This window comes from Mus pahari, unplaced genomic scaffold (genome assembly GCF_900095145.1).
Source record: "Mus pahari unplaced genomic scaffold, PAHARI_EIJ_v1.1 scaffold_3385_U1_1, whole genome shotgun sequence".
NCBI lineage: Eukaryota > Metazoa > Chordata > Mammalia > Rodentia > Muridae > Mus > Mus pahari.
In genome coordinates, this window is record NW_018393543.1 from 160,755 (window position 1) to 177,353 (window position 16,599).

A 16,599-nucleotide genomic window follows, 5' to 3' on the forward strand; every position below is an offset into this window, starting at 1 on the left:
GGTATGGGGTTCCTTCGTTTCCATGATTCTGTGTGCTATGCACTTGTGTGCATGTGTGATAATCTGAATGAGAATGGCTCTCATAACTATGTTGGAAGGATTAGGAGGTGTGGCTCTGTTGGAGGGGGTGTGTCACTGTGGACAGGCTTTGAGGTTTAAAAAGACTTGTCATTTCCATGATATCTCGTTGCTTCCTGTCTGCAGATGAAGATGTTCACTCTGCACTGTTCCTGCCTCCATGCCTTTTCTCTACCATATTGACTCTAATCCTTTTAAACCATAAGCTCAATTAAATTTTAATTTTCCATGTTAAGGTTTTCCAAGACAGGGTTTCTGTGTGTACACATATGTACACAGCCCTGACTGTCCTGGATCTCCCTCTGTAAACCGGGGTGGCTTGTACTCAGTTCTGGCCAACTCTGTGTCCCAAGAGGTGGGATTAAAGGTGTGCTCTGCCACCTGGTTTTAGTAATTTTTTTTCTTTTCTTCTTTTCTTTCCTTTTTTTTTTTTTTAAATGAATTTTATGTTTGTTGCTATTTTGCCTGTATGTATGTGTTAGGGGTACCATATCCCCTGGAACTGGAGTTACAGACAATTGTTTTTAATTTGCCACATGGCTTTCACAATGATAAGCTGCCCACATGGCCTGCTCATCTGATTCAACCCTATAGCAATGAAATGATAGATGTCACAGCCAAATGACTTGCTCATCTAGCCATGGTGCTTGTTTCAGAGACAAGTTCTCATGATGTGGCCCTGGTTGGCCTGCAACTAGCTCTGTAGACCACGCTGGCCTCAAAACGCAGATCTTCCACCTGCCTCTGCCTCTTCAGTGTCAGGATTAAAGCTGTGCACTGCCACACTTGGCCTCTTCACCACTTAGCAACACCAAAATCACCAGCCTGTGCTTGCAAATAGAACTTTATTACCATTGAGTTACAGGACACACAACCCACTCAGATTTTAAGAGTGGATGTTCAAGGTATATGCCATCAGATAGCAGGGAATGGGACCGTTTATCATCACCCGAATTATGCTCACTTCGTCACATAAAGTTTTTTCCATGCAACTGCCAAAGGGGGGAAAAAAACAAGATGTCAGTGCTCAAATGGGAGTGAGATTTATCAACTAATAATTAAAGGACTGTCTTTTCATCACAGTCCTGAATTAGTTTAAAACTACATACTTTTTTGTTGGGGACTGGACAGATGGCTCAGTGGTTTAGAGCACTGACTGCTCTTCCAGAGTCCTGAGATCAATTCTGAACAAGCAAATGTTGGCTCAAAACCATCTGTAATTTCATCTGATGCCACCTTCTGGTGTGTGTGAATATCACTACAGTGTATTCATATACATAAAATAAACAAATAAAAAACTACATATTTATCCTGTGTGTAAGTGTGCACTTGTGTGTGTCTGTGTGTGTGTGCCTAGGTGTGTGTATGTGTGTGTGCTTGAGCATGTACATGCCTGTGTGTATGGGTATGTGTGACTACATACATGTGGGGGGGTGCCTGTGTACCCACATTTGTGGGTGGGTGTGCCTATGTGTGCCTCTATGTGTGTCCCCCCCACATGAATACATATGTATGAAGTGGGTAGATAATAACTTGTAGAAATCAGTTCTCTCCTTTCACCAATAAGTTACAAATACTGAACTTGTCTGGCTTGGTGGCAGTTGCCCAAACTGCTGAGCCATCTCAGGTTAATTTTGAGTAACTGCACACATTGGTCCAGGAGGACTATCATCCATAGCAGGAGTTCCAATCCCAGCCTTCTGCAATAGACCTCTGCCCCATTTCTCAATTCTCAGTTGTTCAAGCACATTACTTAGCTTAAGAAAGGAGAGAGAAGCCAGTTGAGAAACCACAAACCCAAAACTAACTACAATTTAGGAGGGTGCATCCAGAGAATCGACAGAGTTCGAGTGAGTTTGGGGTTAGTTGAGGCTATATAGTCTGACCTTGTCTCAGAAAAGAAACAAAGATTTTAATTTAAAAAGTTTGTTTAAAAGCTGAGTTCTATTCCCTTAACCAAACTTAATTCACAGTGAATATAGCAATGCATCCCCTCCCCACTAGGGGGCGTGGTGGGCACATGTCAATCATTCCATTCTTTAGTACTGACAGAAACCTCTACTGGATCACACAGGAGCTCAAGTGTCAGTCCTACCCTAGATTCACTACCCCAGCACAAGGAAGACAAAATACCTTGCCCAAATTGGTAAGTCTACAGAGAGTCAAAGCAAGTCAAGCTCAAATACATTAAGCTCCAACAATTTATACTAGATTCACCAAGAACAAGTTTCTAAAAATTAAACAAAAAACTTAAAATCAGAGGGGCATTACCCCTGATCTATAGAATGACAGACCCAATGTCAATAGATCTTTCAGCACATCATACAAGCCAGACAAACAGGGTCAAGTCCATTCCAAATCCTGAAGGAGAAGAAAATACCAATGAAAAAAACCAACACTGAGTGAAAGTGAAAAGGTTGAGGAATACAAGGCAAGCCTTGGATACATAAAGTTTTAGGCTAGCCTTAACTACATAGCAAGTTTCAGGCCAGTCTGGGGGTATACAAGATGTCTCAAAACAAAACAACATATATGCACATGCTCAAATAACACACTTTACATAGCCGAGGCTATCCTGAGCAACAACCAAACTGAAGTTAACACAGTATCAGATTTTAAAGTATGTCACAGCAAGCTGCTGTGACTAACGGAGGATGAATGATATTGCCCTCAGACACCTGCATCAGGACCTAGGAGGAGAACCTGCACTTTTATCCTTTGGGGTTTTTGTTTGTTTGTTTGTTTTGTTTTGTTTTGTTTTGTTTTAAGGAATAGACTCTTCAATAAATGCTATCAGGAAAATTCAAGGGCCACCATATTCTTATACCTCCCACTACTCAATAATTCAATAATCAATGCATAACATATTAAAGGAAAGACTACACCTGAGACTGGAAAATGACTAAGAGAGAATGTGTAGAAAAAGTGCTATGACTTGGGTCTAGGCAGGAGTTCTTGACTAGGGACTCCCAAGTACCAGCCACCAAAGCAAGAATTGACAAAAAGGACTGAAACAAACTAAAAAGTCTCTCCACAGCACAGTGGAGGAAACAAACAAAACATCAAAACCTACCAAACAACAACAACAAACAATCAAGACAACAAATATAACCCCCAAAGAATGTGGGAGAAAAAATGAAATAAGGTTTGATTGTACAGCCAAGATTAGCATTGAATCTGAATGCAGCATAGGCTAGCCTCAAACTTGAGGTAATTCTTCCGCCTTAGTTTCCAGCAGACTGGAGTTATAGCTCTGTGCCACTATGTTCAGAGGGAGAAATATCTTTAAGTAACACATGTAATATAAATTATATTGGTGAGTCGTCATGTGCTGCTGGCCCTTACTGAATAAGGACACTGGGTGAGCACCTTAGCCCCAGTACTACGGAGGACGAGACTGGTGGGTCGCAAGGTAGAGTTCAAGGTCAGCCTGGTTCCAAGACTGCCGACGCGACACATAAAAATCCTGCAAGAGCAGGGACTCTTTTTTATCTTTTCCTTTTTTGGGAGACAGGGTCAGGGTGTCTTGCTAACGGGCAATCAGCATTTGCTTCAGCATCCTGGGTGCAGGGTTTGGGGACTGTACCACCACACCATGATCACTGAAAATATCTTGGATGAAGGCAAGTAAAAGTCAAAGGAAAATTAGCCAAATGGAGATGAGGCAGCTCACTGATGAAGGAACCCAAGAGGGGACCACACTCAGGAGAACCCGTCCTGCCATTAAAGCCAAGACATGAGGAAGCAGTCCCCACACTTTGGCTGTGGGCCTGAGACTGTTGAAATAACTGTTTGTGTTGAAATCTGGAGAACTAGCAATTCTTTATTTTTCCCCTCCTTCCCTTTATTCCTAATACATAATCTTGTTCTATAGCACTAGCTGTCCTGGGACTCACTAGGTTGACCAGGTTGGCCTCTAACTGACAAGATATCCACTGGAATCTGCCTTCCAAATGCTGAGATTAAAAGCATGCGTTATGCTTACCCAGTTCCTAGTTTTCTTTGTTTATGATAGTTTTGTAATGAACCCAGTTTGGCTGCCAAACTTCCTAAGTAGCAGAAGGTGACCTTGAACTTCAGGAACCTCCTGCCTCTACTTCTTAAATATTACACACACAAAGCACAATGTCTGTTCTGTGTGATGCTGGAGATCATAAATTTAGTGATATCTATTTATAGAAAGTTCTTTTTTCTTTTTAAAATGCACTTTTTGCACAGAACTTTTCAATATGTGTAACTTTACTTTCACTGCATTGGTGTGAGGGTGTCAGTCAGATGCCCTGGAACTGGAGTTACAGACAGGTGTGAGCTGCATGTGGATGCTGGGAATTGAACCCAAGCCCTCTGGAAGAACAGCCAGTGCTCTTAACTGCTTAGCCATCTCTCCAGCTCCAGAAATGTTTTAAAATTAATGTCAAGTTTAAGTCAAGAAGCAGAGCTTACCTTTGTGGTGGCAGGTGTCTCCTGTTTTGTAGTCGATAACACTTCCTGAGCAGCGGACTTCTCTCCTCCCATGCATACACATCCAAAGAGCCATCGATAAAGGTGACAATGACATGAACAGGGTCCTTCAAAGAACACCCAAGTGTGAGTAGGAGTCAATGTCAGATCAAAAGACAGGGAGAGGCCTAGGAGAGGCTCATCAGGTAAAGGCACTTGCTGAGCAAGCCTGGCGCTCTGAGCCCACATAAAACTGGAAAGAGAGAGACTAACACCAGGAAGTTGACTTCTGGACTCTGAAAGAGCTCCAGCACAAACAAATGCATATGCGCACACACCAACAGTATTAAGTTTAAAAATGTAAATCTATTTACAAAAAAAATCACTGCAAGGGAAAAATTCCAAACATACCACCCATAGTCTCAAGACCTCTTCTGGGAAGTACTGAAATGTCTGCAGACGGACACCCTGCATATTGAAGAGCAACAGAGAGGATACAGTTGAACAAACAATCATATCCTTATCACTGACTCCAAACCATTCTGGTCTCCCCTCATATTCTGCCAACGAGAAGCTGGCTGTCAAATATCCTGTAGCAAACACAGAAAATACAGAGGCATTTTTTTTTTAATCATTTAAGTAAGAGCAATATCCTTAATGCTTACTGAAAAGCGCATCCCTCCTTCCATGGCATGCTAGTCTGAAAGAGACAATGAAAACAGTCCGTTGGTCTGTCAAGTTCGTGTCCTGACGAATCCATGACCTCAGCCATAGAAAGACAGGCTGTGACACAGGGACCATGTGGACAGTCAGCTCAAACATTGGGAAGGTACTGGGAAAGGAGAGTAGAACCCAGTCCCTAGCACATGACAGAAATGGAAACATGTCTGCCTGAGAAATTTGTAGTTCACAAGAGTGGTGACCATCAAACACGCACAAGTTCACATCTCCGGAAGGAGCCTCCTTCTCCCTTTACAAAAACATCATGTGGAGCATCATTATACGGTGATCCACAATCCAGCACAGTTCAGTGGATCTCCAAGTTCAAGGCCAGCCTGGTCTACAGAGCAAGATCCAGGCTAGCCATGGCTACACAGAGAACCCCTGTCTTCAAAGACTAAAAATACAAAACAACATCAAGCATTTATAACTTACTATGAGCACATGCAGGAGACACAGGAGAAATGGCGATTTCTTTTAAAGATTGTTTTTATATTATTATGTTTGTGTAGTTATTCATGGCACAAGCACACATGTGGGGTCAGGGGACAACTTGTGGGATTTGGATCTCTCCTCCATCATGTGGTACCCCAGGAATTGATCTAGGCTGTCAGGCTTGTTAGGTAAGTGTCTCTATCCTCTACGCCAGAGCTCTCAACCTTCCTAATGCATCCTACTGAACTTTAGTACAGTTCTCANGTGACAGTAGGGGGGTCACCCTGGACATAAAGTTACTTTCATTGTTACTTCATAATGGTAATGTTGCTATTGTTATCAATCATGATTTAAGTATTTTTGAAGATAGAAGTTTTACCATAGCAGTCACAACCCAGAGGTAGAAAACTTCTGCCCTAAGACATTTTGCCACCCATAATATAGTTCTTTACTNCTTNTCATTTGGGTGTTTTTGTTTTTGAGACAAGGTCTCGCNATGCATCCTTGACTACCTGGTACTCACTGTATAGCTCAGGCTGGCCTGGAACATCAAGAGCTCTGCAGAGNTCTCTACCTGAATGCTGGGCTGTAATCCCAGCACTCAGTGTGCACTANAATACTGGGCCATTTATTGCTATGTTTTTAATTTTATCACTGTGTGTGTCACTGTGTGTGTGTATATACACACATCTGTGTGGGTGTACATATGCATGTGCACATGCTAAACCATCTTGATCACTCCATCTTTTCTGTTTGTGAGACATCACCCTCTAGGAAGCTTTCCTGACTCAGTCTCCTAATTTGGATATGTTCCTTCATGTCGGGCTTGAGAAGTTTTTAAGGTTTACCTTTAACAATTATTTGGTTCCCAATCTCTTCCAGCTCCATATCAAATGTGACAAACTTTGGAACTTTATGGGGGCCACGTATAGACATCAGGGTTATCCTGTCTTCCCTTCTTGGGGTCCAGCAGGCTCTTTCACATAATGAAAATTGGAGAATGGTAGACACTGGGTCAGAGAATTCTGATGTCCTTAGTAAGCTGTTAATGTAAAACACCTGCAGAGAGTATTGCCCATGGGGAATCAATGAAGAGTAAATCTCTGCAGCCTGGCACATGAACACTCCACATGAGGGGCTTTCGAAAGAAACCCAGGAGTGGACGCATCTGTTCTTCACCCAGGACAGAGTGGAGCAATCATTGTTCCCACTCAAGGTCTGAATAACTTACCGTCTTCCTGCCCCTCCCATCACATTCAGAGACAGAATGGAGTCCCTGACTCAGGTCAAAGGGCACCTCAGTAAGCCTCCCTCTGCCTCAGGCAGAGCTTGGTTAAGTACATTGTCCCTCTGCAGAGGACCAGTCCAGGGCTGTTCTGGACATTTTCTTTAAATGAGGCATTGAGACTGTTATATTATAACATAGACTTCTTTGAAAGTATGTCAATGTATAAAACCAAATAAATATGCTTGGGCCCTGAGCAGTACCTGGCCTCTGAGCAGACCATTGCTCTCACAGTACCTAGGAACCAGGCACCAGAGAGCTGGCAGTTAAGAGACAAGGCAGTGTATAAAGCACTGGGTATGGTAGCACTTATCTGAAATGCACCAGCCACTGGTGAGCATGCCAGCCAGTGATCTAAATTTGCTTTGAGTTCAGGGCCAGCGAAGGTGTCTGGGGACTGTTATTTCACCTGCCTTCATCCTTTGGCTGAGCCACATTTCAAGGACACTTTACTAATAGACATTTGCCATTGTGACTGGTCAGGTGACTGCTCCCAAGCACATTGTTCTTTCCTGACAGTCTGATGGCTTTTCTTATGATAGGGCTTAGGAGAGGGGGAGTGGCCTGCCAGGACCTCCCTGAGGGCTCAACCTTCCCACTGTCTGCCACCTTCACCCCGGAGTTGCTAGAATACACCTACCTTTGGCATGATATGTGTGTGTTTCCTATTCAGAAAGACCCATTTCTTCTGAGGAGAGAAGATGATGTGGATAATACCATATGGGAAGACATTGACTGTGGTAATGAGGTGTAAATCTGGAATCCTGAAGATGTAGAGTTTACCCAAGGTATCGCCTGCCTGAAATCAGAGCAGCAGCACCCGGTCAGTGGGGAAAGGTTAAGCATGGCGGAAGCAGTGTTCTCTGCTCTGAGATACACCACTGTGTCTTCACGTCCAGTACCGAGACCCAAAGCTGTGACCAGCCTGCCTCACAGAGTGTCTGCGCTGATCCCATGGAAGAAGGCTCTCTAGACCTGGGGGAATGACTCAGTAGGTAACTGTGCAGAGAGAGAGAGATACAGAGAGACAGAGACAGACAGAGGGAGAGACAGAAAGAATGTCTGCACAGAAAGAATGAATGCACATGCGCAATTGCATGAGTAGGTTCAGTCTCAGGGGCTCCAATGGCTTTTTCGGTCCTCCAAGCCGGCTCATGATACATAGACACACATGCAGGCAAAATATTCACACACACACACAAAAATACCTTTTTTCCTTTAGGTTTTTTGAGACAGGATTTCTCTGTGTATCTCTGGCTATCCTGGAACTCTGTAGACCAGTCTGGCCTCAAATTCAAGAGAGTCAACTGCCTCTGTGACATGCACCACCATGCCATGCAGGTTTTTTGTTTTTTGTTTTTTAAATAACTTTTGTAGGGCATGGTAGCATATGCCTTTAATCTCAACACTCAGCAGGCAGAGGCAGTCTGATCTCTGAGTTAGACTACCGTAGTCTACACAGTGAGTTCTAGGCCTGCCAGGACTACAACTACATCATGAGACTCTGTCTCAAACACTGAGAGGTAGGGTATGTGTAAAGATGTTCCAAGTCCTAAAACACTCTTTCCCTGGACTCACTAGGACATCAACATGATCCTTTTTTCTCAACATATGATAAAATTTACATTCTTCTCTCGATTGTTCCTATCAAACTTCAAGGGTTCAGCAATAATAAACAAGATGTAAAATCACTTAGGAAAATTGTGTGTGTGTGTGCGCACGCACGTGTGTGTGTGTGTGTGTGTGTGTGTGTGTGCTTGCACGCCTGTGCATGTTATATGTATATTTCTGTATATGTATGTAGATTACATACCTGGGCATACATGGAAACCAGAGAAGGCTGCCAGGTACCCTGTTAGATCACCCTTCTCCTGATTTCCTCAGAGAGTCTCTTGTTGAACCTGGAGCGAGGCTGGCTTGGCTAGCAGCCATCTAGTCCCAGTGACCCTTGTGTTTTCATCCCCAACAATACTGGGGTTAAAGGCACATTTAGCCACATCCCACTTTTTATGTGAGTATCAGATATTTAAACTTAAGTCTTCATGCTTGCACAGCATACATTGCTACCCACTGAGCCATCTCTCCCCATATCTCAGGAAAGAATTTTTAAATGATATTTTTTAAGAGAATGGCTTAAGGAAATGTACAATAAATAGGTCAAAGGCTAAGGGATGGTCAAGTTTATGGTATGCTGTGGTTGACTCTATGCTTTGCAGAGACTCCAAGAGGGCAACTTAAGACTTGACAGTAATGAGACCACAAATTGGCAAGTGTTTTATTCTGTGAGATCATTCCAAATTTAGGATTCACTTACCAAGATAATAGGTCCATCCTTGGTAAAGACAGACTTCAGTGATTGACAGGGAAAGAACAGGCTGCTAGTCGCCACGGCATCATTGCTGATACAGTCCCACAGTTTGATAGTTGATTGCATATCTACAGTGACCACAATGTGCATCTCAGGGAGGGTAGTCAACAGCTTGATTCTAGCTGGCTGTACTGGGCTTATCCATGTCATAACGCCCTGGAGAATAAGAGCATCATCGTGTCTGAGCACCTCTAGTTCAACTGCTTTTACCCACTAGCTTTATTTGGAAGCCTCATCTATGCTGGAAGCCCTTCTTACTTGTAAGTAGAAAATATGAAAGTTCTAAGCATCTCTCACTGGACATGGTACCACATGCCTAGAATCCCAGCAGAGGGAGGCACAGGTGGGAAAGTCAGGAGCAGCTTAAGGCCAACCTGGTCTACAATGTCAAGTTGCAGGCCAGTTGGGAATACATTACAAGACTATCTCAAAAAAGAAAAAGGAACACGGGGCTAGAGAGATGGCTCAGCCATTAAAATGACCAGATGTTCTTAACCAAAGGACCTGGGTTCAATTCCCAGCACACACATGGTAGCTCACAGTTGTCTGTAACTCCCATTCCAGGGATCTGACTCCCTCACATGGATATACATGCAGACAGAATACCTATGTACATAAAAATAAAAGGAACACAAGGAAGAAAACAAACATCTAGATTATTTGGGGCAGGAGTGGACAGGAACACAGGACACATCCATTATGCTCAGAGGTGAGCACACACTCACTATACAGACCAGAGAGAAAAACATGGCTGTCAAGATGGCTCAGCAGGGAAGGACACCTGCCACTGAACCTGATGACAGGAGTACAGTCCCTAGGAACCACATGGAAGTGGAGAACGAACTCCCACAAACATTCATGAGGAACAATCACTGGCCCTGTGCTCAGAGCCATTTCACCCTTTACTAACAGTGCCAGCAGGGAGCATGGGCCTGTCATCACTTCTAGTTGTGCTAGGTGTGATTTTGGTTTTTGTCTTGTTTTGTTGTTGTTGTTGTTTTGTTTTGTTTTTGTTTTGGGTTTGTTTGGTTGGTTTTAGTTTTTTGGATTTGAGACAGGGACACTCTATACCCAAGCTCTCCTGGAATTCTCTATGGAATCCAAGCTGGCTTCAAACTCGCCTGCCTCTGCCTCCTGTGTTCTGGAGTTAAAGGCCTGAGCCACTACTTCTCACAGTATTAAGTTTTACAACACATGAAGCAAACATATTCACAATGAATCAATTCCAAAACTGGTCACTGTATCACATTGCAAATGAGAAAAACAGGTTTCTCTATCAGGCTTTCCTTTTGCTTAAAAAAAAAAATTCTAAGGTGTATGAAAGATGGCTCAGTGTTTAAGAGCACTGTCTACTCTTACAGAGGTCCTGAGTTCAATTCCAAGCAATGACATGGTGGCTCACAATGATGTATACTGGGATCTGATGCCATATTTGGGTATGAAGGTGAACATGCAGATAAAGCAAATAAAATAAATGTGTGGTTTTGTTTTTGTTTTTTTTTAAAAAAAATCACACACACACACACACACACACACACACTCCATGAGCAGCAGCATCAATGACAAAAAGACAAACAATAATTAAATTTAGTAAATTATTAGAGGCAGCAATCAATATAGCCATTTCTAAGCCCTAGCTACATTTTCATGAAAATTATTAATAACCTCTCCTTCCTTCTAAATGTAATCTCCCCTTTGAGTCAATCTATTTCATTAAAATGTGACTGTCACTTTCACTCCTTTGAAAGGCAACCTGTTGAAGGCCTTATTACCATGTAGCACATGACTCAGCCTCACGAGGCTGAGGTCCCACTACACTCCCTCTGCCAGGTATGATGATGATGCACCACTGGATCCTGCCTAGCATTTAGGAGACAGAGGTAGGAGGGTCCCCATGAGTCCAAGGCCAGCCTGGACTGCAGAGTGATCTCTAGGACAGCCTGATATTGTCCTAAACAGCCTCTTCCAACCGGCCTAGAACAAAAAAAAAACAAAAACAACAACAACAACAACAAAACCATATATCCCAAAACCCCCAACCCCAAGATCATCCTGTTCACTATGTTACATTTTCAGTTTGCTGTAGGAGACTATGTTCATAAACACTGAGACCCTGTCTAACAAAATAAAAACCTTCTTGTTGGGTGTGTTGGGCCAACCCTTTAGTCCCAGCAATTAGGAGGCAGAGGCAGGCAGATCTGTTGAGGTGGAGGCTAGCCTGGTCTACATAGTACCAGGCCAACTAGAACTAAAGGATAAGACCTTCTCCTAGACACACAGAACCAACCAACCTCAAGAATGGATTAATGTTCACTCCATTAGGTTCTATTGCCTTTTAAAATAAAAAATAGTTGAGAGAACAAAAGATAATCAGAAAAACACTTTGAGGTTCCAGCATTCACCCGGTTCTCTCCTACACTGGCTCGGCAGCTGGCCATCTCACCAGTCAGAGGACACAAGAGAAAAAACTCTTGCACAAACCAGCAGGGACTGCACAGTGGGAATCTAGTTTCATAACACTGAGACAAGCCAGGAGTAATATCCTCAAGAACCACAGGCATGGCCAGTCTTGGGTTCTTTCCTACTGGTACTAAGGTCCCCACCATCCCTCTCCCAGGGCATCATATATGCCCCTAGCACTCACAAAACCATAGAGAACAGAGATTATCTACCTGCCCAGCTGTGCTGCAGCCAGGTCAAGCCATACTGCCACAGCTCTAGCCATGTTTCCTACCCTAAGACACACAGACCAGGAAAGCCAAGGAGAACTATGCTCAGTCAAACTCACACTCTGTTCTGTTTGGCTCCTGGGGTGAGGTACCCCAAATACTGGTAGATATTATTCGAGAAAGAATCATATGGAAAACAGTTATGTCAATTACTCCATCTGCGCTCCAAGAGAAAACAGTTCCACTTTGCTGTCCAGTCAAGGAGTGGAGGCACGTACTCCTAGTGCCACAGCCAATGAGGTCAGGGCCAGCTCTCCCTACTATCACATGTGGTGAATTGAGGGAGGGCATCAACCCCATATACATGCCAGCAGATTGCCTCTAAGCACATCTGTAGAGCATTTCCCTAATCAATCATCAATGTGGGAGAACTCAGCCCATTGTAGGCAGTGCTACTGCCAGGCTGGTGTTCCTGGGTGATATGAGAAAGCTAACTGAGGAAGCCATGGAGAACGAGCCATAAAGAATGACCAACCCTCCATGGACTCTGCTTCAGTTTCTTTCTTTATTTTTTTTCCCCAGCATATGTTGTTTTAATCTACATTCTTTTAACTAAAATTTTGTTGTGAGCTATTCCTACCACATTAACTATTCTTTTTTTTTTTTTTTTTTTAGATATTTTCTTCATTTACATTTCAAATGCTATCTCCAAAGCCCCCTATACCCTCCCCCTGCCCTGTTCCCCAAACCACCCATTCCTGCTTCCTGGCCCTGGCATTCCCCTGTACTGAGGCATATGACTTTCGCACTGCTTCAGTTTCTGCCTTAGCCTCCTCTGATGGACTATAACTTGTGAGTCCTTTCTTCCAAGTTACATTTTTGGCCATGGCCTTTTAACAGAGCAACAGAAAGCCCACTAACACACAAACTTGTAGGCAACCTGTATTATGTGGTAATTGTTAGTTCTCAAGACTCTCCAAATGTCCAGAAATGAGATCAAGCTGGATTATGGGATTTCTGACAGTTAGAGAAAAGTCATTATAACTTTATCCTTGTTTTTGCTACTGTCATAATGTTACAATGTACTCTGTTTACTATATACATCCTAGAGCAAAGAAACACAGATTGTCTAACTCCGATATACTTAATAGATACTGGCTTTCAATCTTGCCAGAAATCTGCTAAAGGTAATGTTAAATGTTTTCGCTTACTATAATAGACAGAGACCCCCAAATCCTGACAGTGAACCCCACATTGCCCAAGATCTCTGAATGATATGGGCACAGTGACAAGACTGCCTAGATTGTGGTCTGACAACAACTGAGAATCACTGCTCTACTACCATGCCTGATGCCAGGGCCTGGCCTACACTGTGGACAGAGGATACCCAGGGAGTTAAATGTCTCATATTGCCTAAGACAAGTGAGTCATTTCTCCCACACTCCTCCACCACAGGAAAAAGCCTCTCAGAGTTGTCTCACCCTGCAGAGAACATTCTTACCCTCCTCCAAGGTCAATACATCCTTGACATCACCCCTCATAAATAATGCTAACTTGCCATTTCTTTTGTCTTCTGCTTCAGACCCTGACCTTGGCCTACCAACTCCTTAATGTCACACAACCTGGCCACTTTAAAGATTTCTGGCTATGTGTACCCCCTGGAATTAACTCAAATTGCCACTTACAGCTTCTCTACCGACCCTGTCAGATAAACTTAATTCACCTTCACCTTTCAGCAGCTGCCCTGACTCTGGTGTTCCATGACTCCATACATTTTTCTCCATACATTTTTCTCCATCATTCTTAACTACTGAGAGCAGGTGCTTCTCATACTAAAGGTATATAATCAACTATCATATTCACATGGTCAAGTTTTCAAGTTTCATTTACTTTGTCTTTTAAATGTAAAGTTAAAATGTTTCTCATTATGATATATATATATATATATATATATATATATATATATATATATATATTTTAAACTGTCCTACAGATGTGTCACTGCCTATAGACACAGACACGGATGCTTCTACTGGACCTGCTCCTTCCTACCCACAGATGGCCCCACAGATCCTGGACAGCAAGGACACAATGGAGTCTCCTAACACTGGACCAACACCCCATCTCCATTTTCTTAGGTTTCTCCTTTTTTAAATTAAAACAAAATGGAGGATATTAGCATTCCTTCTAGGCTCCACCCAACAGTTACCTGGCAACAACCAGGTAGGCCTGGCTTGTTAAAAGGGGCAGTTTGGCCCCTCCTTGCTCTCTCTGCCCCTTCCGTTTGGCTCTTTTCCCTTCCTAACCTCTTTTTCCCATTTTCCTCTTCCCCCTTCCCAGTCTCTCCACATTTTCTGACTGGCCTTTTCTCTCCTCTGTCTCTCCTTCTCTCCATCTTTCTCTGTCTCTAATCCCTTCTCATCTCTACATCCCATTCCCTAAATAAACTCTACGCTGCACTAAGCCCATCATATGTCTCTTACCTCAGGGGAAGGAATGCCCCAGCCTGGGCCTGCCCACTGAGGCACACCTCCCACCTCACCATACTTTGCTCTACAAAACATATCCTGGTCTTTTTAAAAGCACAACACAGTCTACTTCTTTCTGATTGCTCTGGACTCTTCTAGATGCCTCTGGACATTCTTTCATATCTACAATAAAAAAAAAACTTAAACATATCATGGAGTAGTAATGTTAGAAGTTTCTTTACTGTAACCCCTCAAATACCATTTTTTTTTTTTAAAAAAAAGCATTTCCAGGAAAATCAGGAACAAGACAAGCATATCCACACTCTCTACTCTCAATCCATATGGTATTGTTTTACTAGAACAATAAAACAGGAGAAGCAAACAAGAGAGATGCCAGTAGGAAAGAGAAGCCAGAGTTCCCTCATTTGCAGACACTGTGACCCTGTACTTAGAGACCCTTAGACTCCTCTGGAAAAGTCTGGGAACTGATAAACTTCCAGCAAATTGCCAGGCTACAAAGATAACAGGGAAAAATCACTACTCTTCCTATACAGTAATACCCAAAGTGAAGAAGTATGAGGGAAGCCTTCTGACTCACAGTAGCCTGGACCACCACCCCGAAGGGGCCTGGTGGGCATGGTATGTTCTTCTGATCCCAACAGGCACAAGTGAGCAGATCTCAGAATTCACGGCCAGCCTGGTCAACAGAGCAAGTTTCCTCTGAGGCTTAAGGCTCTTACATGTGAAACCCTGTTTCAAACTCATTTTTAAAAAACCTGGAGAAAGGGGCTGGAGTGATGGCCCACCAGTTCAGAACAATTAATGCTCTTGTAGAGGACAGTTGTTGGGTTCCCAAAGACTACACAACATCTCACAGCCTCTAGCCTCTACTATCCTGTACCAACCATAAACTACCACAGGCACACACATATATAAAATTTTACACACACACACACACACACACACACACACACACACACATATATATATATATNTATATATATATACACACACATACATATACACACACATATATGCATATACATACATATATACACACACACATATATATGTATATATGTACACACACATATATATATATATATATCTTTTAAAAGAATACCTAGGAGTAAACCCGACCTTGGATGAGAACAATCTCTATGATGAAAACTTTGAAACACTGACAGGCCCTGCACAGATGGCTTAGCAGAGGACCTGAGTTCAGTGCCCACAGGCCCAGTGCCCACAGCTTACAGTCATCTGCAACTACAGTTTTTAAGGGACCTGACACCCTCTTGTGACCTCCACAGGCAGCAGACACATGGGGACCACACATACATATGCACAGAAAGCACTCATACATACAAAGTAATTAAATCTAAAAATTAAAAAAAAAAAAAGTAAGAAGAGGGAAAATCAGGTGTGGTGGTGCAAACCTTTGACCCAAGCATATGGGAAGCCAAGGTAGGTGGATCTATATGGGGACTTCCAGGACAGCCAGGTCTGTACAGGGGGATCCTGTCTCATGATCAACAACAACAAAAACATGAAATCAAAATTCATAGGAGAATAACTTGTGTTACTCACCGGCCAGACTCACCTCATGAATATCCCAGGTGGAAATCTTGGCCATAGAAGACAACATACAGACGACCGACCTGCCTTGTCCATTTCTTGTTAAGCCACGCCCTGAGATATAACGTGTATATGCCAGAACTCCTGCAAGGAAACCCCAACAATATGTGGACACAAGAGAGGTGAGGGACAACTCTAACCGAAGGAGGTATGGTTCCCTTCCCTCTGCCATGAAGAAGGCTTAGATAACAGCTGTGGAAAGGATGAAGGGAGGCAGCCAAGCACACTGCAGGCTGGGCTCGATTCACACACATTTATTTTTTAAACTGTTTCTATAGATACAAACTGGTTACTGGGACTGGGTCTCCCTTGGAAAAGTGCTCCATTCTGTTCCTAGAGACCTATAAACCATAACCCCATGTGGGGGCAGAAGGGTCTGAAGTTCAAGGACATTGGTGTGTCTTACACGAAGGGTTTGAGGTCAGCCTGTGGTACATGAGATCCTGTCTTAAGGAAGGAAGGAAGGAAGGAAGGAAGGAAGGAAGGAAGGAAGGAAGGAAG

General features: G+C 43.1%; 1 protein-coding gene across 3 annotated transcripts in view; it reads right to left on the bottom strand.

The window, feature by feature from the left end:
* Positions 1-964: 964 nt before the first annotated feature.
* Positions 965-16,599, bottom strand: part of LOC110315597 (F-box/WD repeat-containing protein 15-like) — a 17,760-nt gene continuing 2,125 nt past the window's right edge. The window contains exons 4-10 of one of the 3 annotated variants that reach the window (XM_021189611.1): positions 16,064-16,182; positions 9,273-9,482; positions 7,599-7,757; positions 6,522-6,732; positions 4,930-5,108; positions 4,522-4,646; positions 965-1,070 (exon numbers count right to left, since the gene is read on the bottom strand). In XM_021189611.1, the coding sequence (XP_021045270.1) occupies positions 965-1,070; positions 4,522-4,646; positions 4,930-5,108; positions 6,522-6,732; positions 7,599-7,757; positions 9,273-9,482; positions 16,064-16,182 (1,109 nt within the window). Of the gene's footprint in view, positions 1,071-4,521; positions 4,647-4,929; positions 5,109-6,521; positions 6,733-7,598; positions 7,758-9,268; positions 9,483-16,063; positions 16,183-16,599 lie in introns of all 3 variants that reach the window. The other 2 variants (XM_021189612.1, XM_021189613.1) reach the window with 2 other exon arrangements.